Source organism: Pteropus vampyrus, unplaced genomic scaffold (assembly GCF_000151845.1).
Source record: "Pteropus vampyrus isolate Shadow unplaced genomic scaffold, Pvam_2.0 Scaffold67, whole genome shotgun sequence".
Taxonomy (NCBI): Eukaryota; Metazoa; Chordata; class Mammalia; order Chiroptera; family Pteropodidae; genus Pteropus; species Pteropus vampyrus.
Genome location: NW_011888848.1, coordinates 3,333,370 through 3,347,549, shown reverse-complemented (window position 1 = coordinate 3,347,549; position 14,180 = coordinate 3,333,370). Strand labels below are relative to the sequence as shown.

Sequence of the window (14,180 nt, the reverse complement as noted above, 5' to 3'; positions counted from 1 at the left end):
TTTTAATCATCCTTTTTATGTGCATACCATATTTTACCTTGTTAGACACTACTTTTATATTTAAATTACTATAAGCCATTTATTCTTATATTTAAATTATTATAAGCCATTTATTTACTATAAAATAAATACATATTGACCATCAGTTTGATGCCTTGCAATGATTTCCTGCATTAGGGAAATGCAGAAAAGGATGCCTACAAACCAGCAGGTTTTCAAAGTGATAGAGACCATTGTATATTTTCTTAAAACTTTGAAACTCTGGACTTTGTGATCTGGTAGTTACATATCTCTTCAATAGTTGTGAAGATTAGTTAATGGATATAAAACACCTGACAAAGTATGTGGCATATATCAGGCATCAGTATAGGAGTTACAATTATCATTAATAACAACCGAGAAGCTTCTGTAATAGGTAACAACCCAAAGGTAACCTCATGAAGCCATCTAACAAAAGATATACAAGTTTTGTTAGAATAAGGAGGGTAGGGGTAGAAGGTAAAAAGAAGAGAATCCTAAGCCTGAGGAATTGTAGATGTTATTTTACAGATGGAGGTAAACTCATTTAAAGCTAGGCATAGTGTAAGAAGGCTGAAGTATTTACATCCTGTTGGCTCTCATAATCAACATTCCTCAATTCCATTTCAGCTCTCTGAGTTCAAAATATTTAAAATATTCTTACATAAAATCTTTTTCTTCTATTTTCCAAATTTTACAAGATCCTTTTTTTGTCTATATCTGACTACTGTCCTCTTAACTACATATAGTATAACATGGCTTGACACAAAAAATTCACAAAAATCAAGAAAATACAAGATTTGTATTCTAATTTACCACTTATTTTCAAAAAACCATTATCTTTTTCAACAATGAAGAAAGATGATAGCTTATACTAAATAAGGATAAATTCAGTGAAATGGGAAAGGGTTTCATGTAAATAAAAAAAATATGTAGTACAGGCAAAAGCAGTACTACAAAGCTCTTCTTAGTTAACAGTATTCTTGGTCTTCTATTGTTTGGAATCTTGAGGAAATGCCCTCAAGTACAAAACCTGTCTTTATTTCCATAACCAGCAATAAGGGGCCAATAGTCATAAAGTGAGAATTATAAATCTATAAGACAATGAAGTGATTCACAGAACTCTTTAGAATATTTTAAATAGAAAAAAAAATTATGTTCTGATATTTTTGTGAACCAGTAATCCTGAAGCAAAGATTATTTGTTGTTAAAATAAAGCATCCAATATTACTGTATTCTTATATAAAAACTATTATGCTAGGTGCTATTGCAGATGCAGAGAACTATGAACACTTGATTCATACTGTGAAAACACAATTGAAATAAAGGAGTCTAGAACAGACTTCCTGGCACATTAATGACTATATTGACTCAATACCATCTATACTTTCCCAGGGTCAAGTTTATAGAACTAGACCTTCCAGGATATATGTTTCCTATTTTCTGACACTCAGAAATTTTCATATATGTCTAAATCACCTGGCATTCTACAGATTACTAATCATAGATCTCCCAATGATGATGTAAGTTTTTGCCTTCTTTATACTCTGGTGATATGTTTGGTTTGAGACCTGAAACTTGGATCTAAGTCTTTCCTTATCTAACGTGTGCTCATATTATATCATTGCCATTTTTTATAAAACATTTTTATTTATTTCAACTTATCTGAGGTTCACAAGAGTCCTGTGAGCAGTCAAGGTAGGTACTATTTATTTTTCCTAATTTATTCATGAGCCACCTGAGGCTCAAAGTAGGTCACTATGTCCAAGGTCACAGGTATATAAGTTATAAAGTGGGCACTAGAATCCAGAACTTCTCACTGCTACTCTATTGTTCTTTACACAATGTAAGGATGGCAGAGAAGACGGAAATGAGTTATATTTTTCTATATTACCTGTTAATATTACACTATATACTCTACACTGTGGGTGAATTACCTCAAACACATACTTATTGTGAACACACTCAAAAAGCTTGCTTTGTAATTTTAGTCTTGGATCATTCCAGAGGAGCACTGTTATAGAACTTCCTATGATGAAGAAAATGTAAAAAAAAAAAAAAAAGGACAAAGAAAAGGAAAAAATAAAAAGGAAACCATTTAAAAAATCCTCAAATCCTAACACCCCCAAATTATATGCGATAAACATTACTCTTGATATATTTCTGTGCATATAAAGCTAAAATTTTAGATAAATAAAATTTGTAGAAAACATGGATTATATTACACTTGCTATTTTTTAGAAGTACTAAATAAACTTAAGAAAAAACAAAAATAAGTAAAACAAATTTCTGTTATTTTATCATAAGATATATCAGTTTCTGAAGGTTAGTTAAAGTTGAACTACATTTTCGAGCATATTATCTATTAATTACCTGTTTTGAAAGATGAAAAAATTAGTACTTTATACTTTCTATCCCTTCTCTGATTTCTAATACCTCAATTTTTATGTACTACTTTTACATCATTAAGGTTTATAACATTTACATTCTATGCTGTAACATAATTAGCACAGTTGTTTAGTATTAGCCCTATATTTAAATGGATTTAATGATCTACCTTGTCCTTTTAACCAGTTCCTTGAGTTTAGTTTTACTCAACATCTTCTTGCTTGAATTTCATCATCTATTTTTATTCTTATATTCTTTAAAATAAGCTACTAGGGGTTGTATTCCCTAAACTCTTGCATGTTTTAGAATGCCTATCTGCTACATTTATGTTTGAAGGACAACTTGGCTATTATGCATTCTTCAGTCAACTTTCTCTTGAAAATTTATACACCGTTCTCTATGAATGTTGCTGTGAAATCTTACCTGAAATCCTCTTTGCAATTATTTAAGTATATTTATCCTTTTCCATTTTATTCTGTATGATATCCTCAAAACTATTCACTATGTCATTGACTGGGTTTATACTTTTATTCTGGTTTTTCTGTTTTAATGGGACTATTAATATATTTTAAAATTTCTTTGGGCTTTATCAGTTTACTTTTCATCTCCTTTTGTTGACCTGAAATCCATTTTTTGAACTCTTTTTATTTTCTTTGGTGAGCTCATTTTTCAAAGTAAGATCATGTCTGTTATCTCTGTGAGATAACAGAATACTGTTTTTTGTTTCTGTTTTTGTAAGTGGTTATTTTATTTGTTTCCCTTTCTCTCTCTCTCTTCTTCATTATTTATTTTCAAATGAGTCCACCTTTCTGTTAAAAAATAAATGTTAGTGTGCTAGAGGGACAGAAGTTGGGGAGGGCAGTTTACAATACCCATTCAACACTGTTGCCTATACTGTATTTCGTTAACCTGCAGGGTATAGAGAACTCACTTTTAGATTTTGAGATTCTTTTTTGAGCAGTTCTAACTATTCGTGAGGATTGATATTTCAGTATTTTTAAAGTAGAACAAAAAATAAAGAGGAAATTTACCTATTCTTTTGAGGAAAATATTAAAATTTATTCTATAATTACCATATAGCTCTATGGGATCCTTGTCTAACTCTAATACATTATTGAAATCTTGGTGATCTTATATCATGAAATATTTTATTCTTTTATCAAAGTAAAAATTATTCATCATTATTCATCAGCTATTCCCAACTATGCTAAAAAAGACTAAAGTAATAAAAAAAATACCCAGAATGATGGAATTGCATAAAAGGATGGTACGGTATTAAAATAAATCATTGCTATTATACAATCTTTCATTTTCCATATTGTGTATTACACTGTCTTTCAAGAAGATATAAAAATGTATGGAGATACCATCATTACTGTCTATAAAGTTTTTAATGAACACAGGAGAGAATTCAGAATTTTTCATTTTCCACCATTACTAGCAAAGAAAAGAAAACTGACAGAGGATAATATGTCACAATTATTAGGCCAACCAGAAGATTAGTAGTTGTATTCTAGACTCTAGTAAACTAGTAATACTGGTCATATAAGTGAAATTTCAAAGTGTGAGTGCTCTGGTGATGAAATCTTAGATGAACTGCCTTAAACACAAGAACACAATAAGTTAGCCATTCATTGGGAAAGACTTCATCACATAATATTTTGCAACATCATCCTGGACCATCCTATTTCTAAAAAGATGTGTGAGAGTAACCGTTAAATGATATTTCTGCAATAATATTTGATATGATTTAAGTGGACAAATAGAAAAGGTAGATGTGTTTACAACATGACTGGAAGAAAACAGATGATTAGAAAGAAAAATAAAACTTTAGATTTATCATTCTAATTTGTGCTCATAAATCTAAAAATGAAAATATTTTATAATTATGGGACAAAAAAAGATAGCTGTTTTTCAAAAAAGTTATGAACTCTGTCAATGTTTTGTCTTCATAATTGTGTTTTGACCATGCAAGCATTAGAGAATCAGAAATAAGCCAGAATCTATTAGAGATGTATTTAAAATCTGGAATCAATCTTTACAAGATGAATATACTCCATCCAGGTTCACGCATGACAGATGAGCAGTAAGTTCAAAGGTTATTACACATTTCATATATATATATTTTCCAAAAGAGGAATACACAGAAAATTTGGGCATTGCTATATTTAAATTTTTACTAAAATTTTTAATAAAGTTATTTTGTACTACGCCTTTTTCCTATTTCTACAAATTATTCAAAAAATGACTTAAACATATAAAAATAATTAAAAAGATCCATTGGCCCAGATGGCAAATGGTTAATTTTCTTTTCCTTTTATAGCAAAGATTACATTAGTTACATCTTCTGCAAATAATGATTTCCCTAAAAGAAAAAGAAAGGAATCAAATAAAAAACAAATTAACTGCAAAAACATATCTATTTTTTTCTTACTTGACTTACAATATTGAACTGGAAAACTATAAAGTAGAAATTAATAATAAAATCGTTTGGACGATTCGATGGTTCTGTGATCCACACTATCATTTTTGGGAAGCATTAGCTATATTTCCAGAGTATCTTTCAATTATCTCATTGAGTATAAAAATTTTTTTTCAAGGAAAATTAAATTCGATTTACTTTGCAAAAAAGACTGTAAAACATGCCACGCAGCGCTTTTTGGGAGATATAAAAGTACCTTAAAAACAAACAAATAAAAAAAAGTTAAAATTCAAAATGACAAGTAGCAATCTCACTAATTCAGACAAATAAGAAAGTTTTGTTATTAGTTTTTATTGTTATCATATCTCCTCTGGCAAAGTATTCATTAACTGAGGCAGCAAAATAATATGTTCATTATAGCTTGTGATATAATGCTTGTTTAAATGTAAATTATATAAATATAACCAAAGAAATAGTGCAACATGATCAGACTCTAATAAATAAAATAACATCGATAACGGTTAACCCCTTAACACTTACTGTGTACCTGAACTGTGTAGAAAAGGTTATATGTATCATCTCATCTAATCATCATAATAATCCTATGAGGGAAAATTTATTATAATTAACGTTAACAATAAGAGGACTGTGAATAAGAGAAACTAACGTAAGTATTTAGCTAGTAAACTGAAGAGTCAGGATTAGAATCCTGGCACATTTGACACCAGCATATGAGTGCTTAGTCTCTACACTTGCTTTCTCAAATCGTGGTCACAGATCTCTGGAGATCCTCAAGACCCTTCAGAGGTCCATGAATTCAAAGCTATTTTTGTAACAATACTAAGATTTTTTTTGCTCTTTATTACTAAATAAACATTTGTGCTAATGGTGCAAAACCATTGGTGGATAAAATTGCTGCCACCTTATCATAAATCAAGATAGTGGCACTAAAGTCATATCCTTATAAAGTAAAAATTATTTTGTTAACATATTTTTAATGTTTCATGAAACAAAATGGGAAGTATGCATAAAGCACTTGTGCTGTGTACAGAAGTACAATGGTTATCTTGATAAAAAGTGCTTGGACAATCATTTGACCTGTAAGTCAATACAGGTGCTTTTTTCAAGAAATAGCATTTTTTACTTGAAAGAATGACATATAAACAATGATTTTTTTTTCAAGCTTGAATATTTACCAGACATTTCTTAAAATATGAATGACTTGAGCCTGTCACTTCAAGAAAAATTTCTAGCTTGTCAGATGAAAATTGGAAGTTTGGAAAAGCATATCTGCCATTCTAAGCTTGGCAGCTTCCCAATACTTAAAGACTTTTTGGATGACATCAGTAGTGATATTAATGAACGTGATTTTTTTTGTTGTATAATGACATGTTTCATAGTTTAAAGATATGCATAATTCAGTGAACCGATTATTTACCAAATGACCAATGCATAGCATTACAGATGTTGCATGGGTGAAAGAGCCATTCAAAGTGCAAGATAAACCAATGGATTTGAATGTAATGGTATGAAAATTGCATTGATATGACTTTAGATTCTACAATGCAAATAAGCTCTAAGAAATTACCACTGTCTGAAAAGGCCCTATGAAACTACATGTCTGAATAAGGCCAGATTTTCTTTATACACTTTAACCAAAACAATATATCACAACAAATTGAATTCAGAAACAGATATGAGAACCCAGCTTTCTTCTATTTAAGCATAGATTGCAAAAATATAATACAATATCACTTTTCCATTTTTTTGTTTTGTATTGGAAAACAATTATTTTTCAGAAAAACGTTATTTTTGGTTAGCAATGGTTTTGTTATTGTCATTTTTAATAAACTAATACATAAATCTTTCTAAATGTCTCAGTAAATATTCAGATAAAACCCACATGAAAAAACACTCCCTGTGATCCTTGAAAATTTTAAAAATGTAAAGGGGTCCTGAGATCAAAAAGTTTGAGAAGCATTGTTATTCTTCCTTTCACATGACTCTCAACCAGTATAAGGATATATTAAGTTGGAAACAGTGTGGGGATTCAAGTGAGGATTTACTAAATCAGAAAACTTGCTGAATATTTAATTTGTATGTATGTGTTCTTAGAAAGAAGTTACCAATATACTACTTTATCATCTCCATGGAATCAATAGGCCTTTGTTTTCTAAGATATGAGCCCTTTCTGAAAGGTAATTAAGCTCCATAAGAAAGAGAGCTCAATAAGCCTTATGTATTCAAGGGCCTTCGAGAATCCAAGTTCAATAGAATGGAGTTAGGACTAATGTCAGGGACATCATAGCAGTAGCCAAACAAAAGGACATTCCAGCACATCACAGATATACTAGGACAGGTTAGTGGAGATTCTTGTTATGGAAGATTATAAATAAGGTTTATTTCCTTATTTATCCTGTAACATCTTGATAAAATCTAAAAACCTCATTGTCAGTAGTCTCCTCTTTAGATTAAAATCTAAAATTTCTTCATGTAACAATAACATGAAGGCCAGTAATGAAAGAACAACTGAACAAATGAATAAAGAAAACAAATAAATATATAAATATTTCTGAGCAATCCTTTCACATTTTCTGTTAGTACAAACTCAGCTGAATATAAATTTTGAAAATGATAGTGATCAGCTTTTAAGGAAGGAGAAAATCACTAGTAGTACAGGCATCTATTAAAATTGCAGTTAAATGACAATGATTTTGCCAGTGTACTTGCTTATCACTGAATTTGTAAGCTTTATCTTTAGCAGCGACAGTAGGTTCAAAAAGCACATAGAGAACTAAGATACAGTATCATTTCTCTTTACAATTTTTCATAATTTGCAAGTTGAATGCTATTCATAGCACTTCAGGAAAACAGTTTCTTTAAGAATAAAGCAGCATACTTTCCTGTTCTCAACTCAAAGGCCTGGTATATTTTCAGAAGCAGAAACATATACCAAGACAAAAATGATAAAAATCACTGTGGCCTCAATTTTGCCAAATACACATTACTCACACTATTTATATGTAAATCATATAACTACCATGACATATATAATCTAAGTATCACATCAGTGCACAATATTCCTAACTATTCAAGTTTTAGCAGTGTTCAGTATTCAGAATTCTGTGACCAAAGCAAATGGAAAGGAGCCAGAAATCACAATCTTTCCTGCAACGGGAGTCTGCTTTCAATGATGAGAGACTAAAGAGGGCTTACTTTGATAGGATTAGTTATTGAGCAGGAAACTCAGTTTGGGATCTTATTACCAAAGTGCCCACCTTTCCCCTTGAGGAATCATCACTTGTTTTGTCAGAGACATAGAAAGTGCTCTAAAAAATTAAAGGTAGAACAATGAAGACAATAATTCAAGAAGAGAAAAGAGAAACACTGCACAAACTAATGAGATGTGACTAAAAATAAGTGATTATAGAGTAAGAAAAATGTTAGGAAAATTCTCCACTTCATCACACCCCTTCATACTACTATTTGCCAACAACCTCTACATTAAAAACATGAAATCTGTTTTCAAAGTTATATTCAAAAATAGTTTCAACATTTTCATATTGTCCACAGACTTAAGAAACAGGCCAACAAAATAATAAAACAAATAAACATAAAAAAAACAGGATAAAAGACTTCAAGAAACAATCTTCCTATTAACAATTTAATTTTCTTTTTTAAATACTTTTTGTCCATTCCCTGTGACAAGAGACAGTGGTAGAACCATTCTCCAGAGTGTAATTGGAAATATATGCAGAGTCATTTTTCAGAAATACATGTAAGCATTTCATTGTTACAATCATTTGGGGGTTACTGCAGGTAATCAGTGACGGGGGTACAGGTATGCTCAGTATTTGTTATGAACTGAACATTCTTATCCCACAAGCAATTGTCCTTCATTCTGCATGACTTATGAATGTCTCTTAAGACTAATCACACTATGTATAAGAATAACAATACTTTCATAGTAATACTGGTATTGAGGAGTTTTTATAAGGAGTTACACAAAAATGCCACAGTAATTATAGGAGGGGGTCATAAAGGGAAGCATAAATAGGATAAATATATTCTGTCAAAATTATTGAATTAACTCACCCTGTGTAGCAGAATATTTAACAAATACCAATGAACTCTCTACCCAGAGTTAACATTTTGCCATGACTGCTTCAAAAAATTTAAAATCAAAATAATATTATTAATAGAATGGAAGACTCCTTTGTAGAACTTCTCAATTCAAATTCTCTTTTTAAACTTTATGTTCCACTTTCTATAACTTTTATAAGAATTCCTTTCAATATGGAAATTATAAATATGACATTCCAAATATAGATCTTCTAGTCAATCTAGAGTTTATTTTTATGTATGATGTGGGGTTGAGCTTTGATTCTCATCTCTTCTCCATATAGTTACCTAATAATATCGGGGCTATTTATTCAATAATCTTTCCTTTTCTAATTGATTTATAAGGTCATCTCTGTCACATACTAAATTCCGTACATGAGGAGATCTGGTTTGTGCTTTCTTTTCTGTTTTACTGGTTTATGTTAATATCACTGTATCAATTTTCTTTTGGTTAATATTTGCCTGATATATGTTTATCTCCTTTTTGGCAAATATGTTTACATTTTTATGTTTATGTTTATCTTTTATAAATAGATATATGGATGGATTTTTAAAAATATCTGAAAATTTCCTTTATCAGGCAATCTAATTAGCTTATGTTCTTTCTATGTTCTTTGTTTTCACACAATTGGTTGGCTTTTCTTTGTTCCACATATACCCCTTTAATTGATTTAAAACTTATACATTCTCTTTCTATTCTTTTAGTGATTACCATTAAAATTTTAATATGCATTCTTGTACTTCTGTATTATTTTGTGAACAGAGGCAGTGACCGCTCTTTGTCCTGGATTATCTTTTAAAATATGATTGTATAAAAATAACCTTGGAAAACAGAAATAGAATCTCCCTTTGCAGCAAAGGACAGATTTTCCTATAGCCTTGGAAGAAAAAGATAGTTTTTTTCTATCTTCAGAGCAAAGAATGGGTATGCTTACTGTTAATTTTTTAAAAATTCAAATTCCCTAAATTCAGGATTTCTCTCCTATAACGTAATACACTGCATAGGTAGGTATCATCTGAACACTTTACTGTATCTCAGTGGGATTTGGGGGCAACGAGAACCAACAGAAAATGCTTATGTTCATGCTGCTTGCTATGCTGTGAGTGATAACGTTCTTCATCTCTGATCCCAGGAGTCTTGTGTATTCTGCCAGTACCCATGAAACAGTAACTGGCTTAGTTATAGATTTAAATAAGGTAAAATCAAGTCCCAAATCTGAAAGGATCCCTGACTTGATGTCTAATTATAATAAGCATATTTATTTTACCCTCAAACGATGAAAAAAACATTAGAAAACTTTTTTACGCTGAAGTCTTACCAACTCTTAAACCTTTCATACCATTGTCATCTAGAATTTTATTTCCATCTTGTTAGCTTTTTCCAAATTAATTTTACATATAAACATTTAATAGTCATTGTTTGATTAGATTTACAGACTTGTGAGGATTAGATGAAAGGTGTTTAAAGACAGTGGAGCAGCTTTTGGCACACAGTAAACACTTAATAGGTGTTCAATTATGCTTTTACAATGTTTTCTGCTCACCATTGCTTCTTGCACCATTCAGAATTCGATTTTTCTGAATAACTAAAGCAAAGATAAATTACTTTTTCTTTTGTGATTCCTTTCTTAATATCATCTATATTCATGAATATGTCTAAGGATTTAACAGACTTTTATAATTCTGTATTTATTTTTTATCATAAATGGTACTTTTCTGTTCAGCATTGAGCACAATTAGATGCTTTCAAAAAAATTTCTGAATGCAATTATCTCTTCTTTTAGTCTGTTCTTAGTTATTAATATTTTTTCCCTCAAAAAATCTAACACCATTACCGACTCGGTTGTCAGCACCTCTATAATTTCTTTAATTCCAGCCGTAAGATTTAATATAATATTGTCTTGTATTAGGCCTCACATTTATAATGTAAAACAAGAAAGTTGGGGCTATATAAAAATAAATACTTAATATAAAAATACATATACCGGTTAATTTTTTATAAAGTTTTTCATTTGTATCCATATTATAATTGGGCTTGTCCTTATTTTATATCTGTTTGTTTTATAATCTGTACATATTCTTTTTGGAGCATTCATTGAATAAACCATGCATTCAAATAAAAGGTGTTTCTCCATAACCCTAGAAACAAATGACAGTATATATGTTAAGGATAGTTACTTTAGGCCTGATGATCACATCACAGTAATGAATAATGATCTAGGAGTAAGTACACCTATGTTTTAGTCTCCATTCTCCCAGCAGAAGATGAACTAAACTAGGGGCAGAGGGTTGTCAAATGATATAAATTAAATTTTTAGTTCTGTAAATGATGTAAATTAAATTTTTAGTTTTCTTACCTTCTCAAATACTAAATTTCTTATTAATTAAACAACTGAAATTATCTGTTTCCATACACCTTACAGATTGGTTTGGAGAATCAAATGAAATAACATTTATGAAAGTATTTTTAACTTCAAAGCACTCTGTAAGTATTTATACTATAAGTATTACTCTTACAATTTAAATATATTAATGGAATATTAATATAAACATTTTTTTCACCCCTAATCTTGACCATTTATACTGGTCTCTGAAAATAAGCCTTAAGAGGAAAGGAATGATGAAGAAACAAAGGTTAAGAAAGAATAAGGAGCTCTCTACCTCAAAAAGCATTTCTGAGGTTTACAAAAACATATGATACTATATTCCAACTTCCTCTTAAAAGAGGCTTGGTTCCATGTCACGTACCGCAGATGAATATCAGGATAAGCCACACCCTGGGTAACCTTTGCAAGTCAACTCTGACTTTTAGCTTAATATGAACTACTGAGAAGTTAATGAAGTAAGCCAAAATCTGGCAAAGCTCCCAAGGTAACATATCAAGCAAAACACAAAAGAAGCTACTAAAGAATTCACTAAGTTCAAATTTCCTACTTCTTCAAAAAATAGGCCCAAATATCATAAAATCCAAGTGAAAATCCACAGCTTAGTTTAAAATAACACTACCACTAAGGGGTTTTTCAAAATAATTTGATAGTATAAAGTACGTTAAGGAAAATAAGACACTTCCCCTTAAAGGGAGAATATGGAAGGTAACCACACAGACTTTATAACAGAAGGCTATAATTAATAACAGAAACTTGTTAAACTATGGACTTCTGATAACAAAACTAAAAACAGAACTCTTTTGTACTGCCAATTTTTTCTTTATTTTTTACCTCATATTAATTGACACGCCAAGTACTTACATCTGGAATAAATCCAATCTCATTGAGATGATTGCTCAGCTCTGGATCATGGAATGCAATCATCTGAGAGAACACAGTCAGATACTCTGAAAAGACAATAAAGTTTAAGACAATCATTTTTACCGAGTACCTCAAATAAATATTAAATTCACATAAGTTAATATTTTGAATGAAATTTAACTTCATGAAAAAAACAAGTTTAATAGATAATTTCGTTTTGTTACCACTTTAATCACTTACTGCTAATGATCAAATATATCAACAAATTATGATGCAACTTACTTTCTACCTTCAGAGCTATCAGTTCATTTCTCAAATCACAAATTATACACACGATGAACAATGTTTTCCTATTAAGTTCCATAAATACATTTTCTCTAGTGATATTAAATGTCTTACATTTATTTTATGATCAGACAGTATAACAGATAAATAAGGAAAAACACTTTATTAGCAGTAACAAATAGAATAATTATGCCTCAAATTTGTTTATATATACATATGTAGGCATTTGTTCCAGTTCTAATTTCTTACCATTCAGCATTTGATATATTAGGAATAAGAATTAACATCATGTTAATCAGAAAACAGGCATACAGTCAGTAATTACAGGGTTCAGGTGGACTACGAAAAATATTTTCTTATTTTTTTCCATTCTTTCAATAATTTATTATTATTGCCGATTTACTCATCACATACTAAACAACATACTTGTAATAATCTACTCAAAGGCAAGTAACCATCATTTATTACATATTACAAAAATTAAAACATATTGCAAAAAGCTCAACTTTTTCTTTTTGAGATTGAAATGACAATAACTCAATGAAAACGTTCCCTTAATAATTTCAACTCCTTTCTTTAATAAAGTTATAGATCTATTTTTCAAACCAATTATTTGGTAAAAATAAGCTCCAAATATGTCTGCCTTTTTGGTCAGTTTTTTAAATTCTTTTTTTTTTTTTTTTTAATATTTCAAGAAATAGTACAAAATCCTTGACAACCTGTTAGTACAAGTAGCTTTCCTCTATTTTCCTCAATTAAAACTTTGCTTCTAATGGCCACAATGTATTTTGTAATTATTTACCTATAAGCAACGTCACATATTTTACAAAGAGGAGCATCAAGATAAAAAAAAAAAAAAGGTGAGGTGGTACTGCATTCAATACCATGATAAAGCTAAATTCCATATCTAATGTGAATTTTTACCTATGGGTGCTGGATAAAGAATGGGTATTTGATTAATAATTTTTCATGATGTGATGTTTACTCTAATGCAACAAAAATCTTTCTATCTATTCATTGTCTCATATTTTCCTCTGAAACAAAAAAAGGTAGAATTCATACCAGCTTCAAGTGTTATAGATTAAAGTGAAGATCTAGGACATAGCCCAAGGTCCCAGGAAACTTTGGGGTTTAACTTTAACTACTTTTTATCTCCTTCCAATTAGCAAAGATATGTTTACAGTCATAATTTATCTAGGAGCCAGAGGTATGTAAGATCAACAATCATAATTCAACTGCATTTTGATGAAAGAGTGTAGTTATTAACTTTTTAAACGCATGCTTGATTTTAAAACAAAAAATCATATCTCAGGCAATTTTCCAAATCTATCCTCCAGTTTACTAAGTATCATTCTTATTTAAGCCTGATAAAAGATAATTACTATGTGAGATTACATGACTAATTAAGGATCCACTGAGGAATCCTAGTCTGTCATGAAAACATTTTCCTCGTGTTCTGCCAAACATTCATGGCTGGGCTTAAATATGTGTTATAAATAATACACACAAATAAATATATGTAAACATTTACATTATATGTAATTATATATCATATCATTTAATATATGTAAATATAAGCTATAAGACTAGCATAAGTTTTGGTTGCTCTGGGCAGGCTTTAGAATAATTTATAGTATGGCTTGTTATATTCAAAAAAATTCTTACTTTAAAGGGGGAGATAAGATAGAACCAATGAA

The 14,180-nt window shown here is 30.0% G+C and overlaps 1 protein-coding gene across 2 annotated transcripts in view; it reads right to left on the bottom strand.

Annotated features, from left to right (window-relative positions):
* The window catches only part of TBCK (TBC1 domain containing kinase), a 157,148-nt gene that overhangs the window by 78,392 nt on the left and 64,576 nt on the right, over positions 1 to 14,180 (bottom strand). For both annotated transcript variants that reach the window (XM_011361472.2, XM_011361471.2), the window contains exon 20: positions 12,199 to 12,284. In XM_011361472.2, the coding sequence (XP_011359774.1) occupies positions 12,199 to 12,284 (86 nt within the window). The remainder of the gene's footprint in view (positions 1 to 12,198; positions 12,285 to 14,180) is intronic.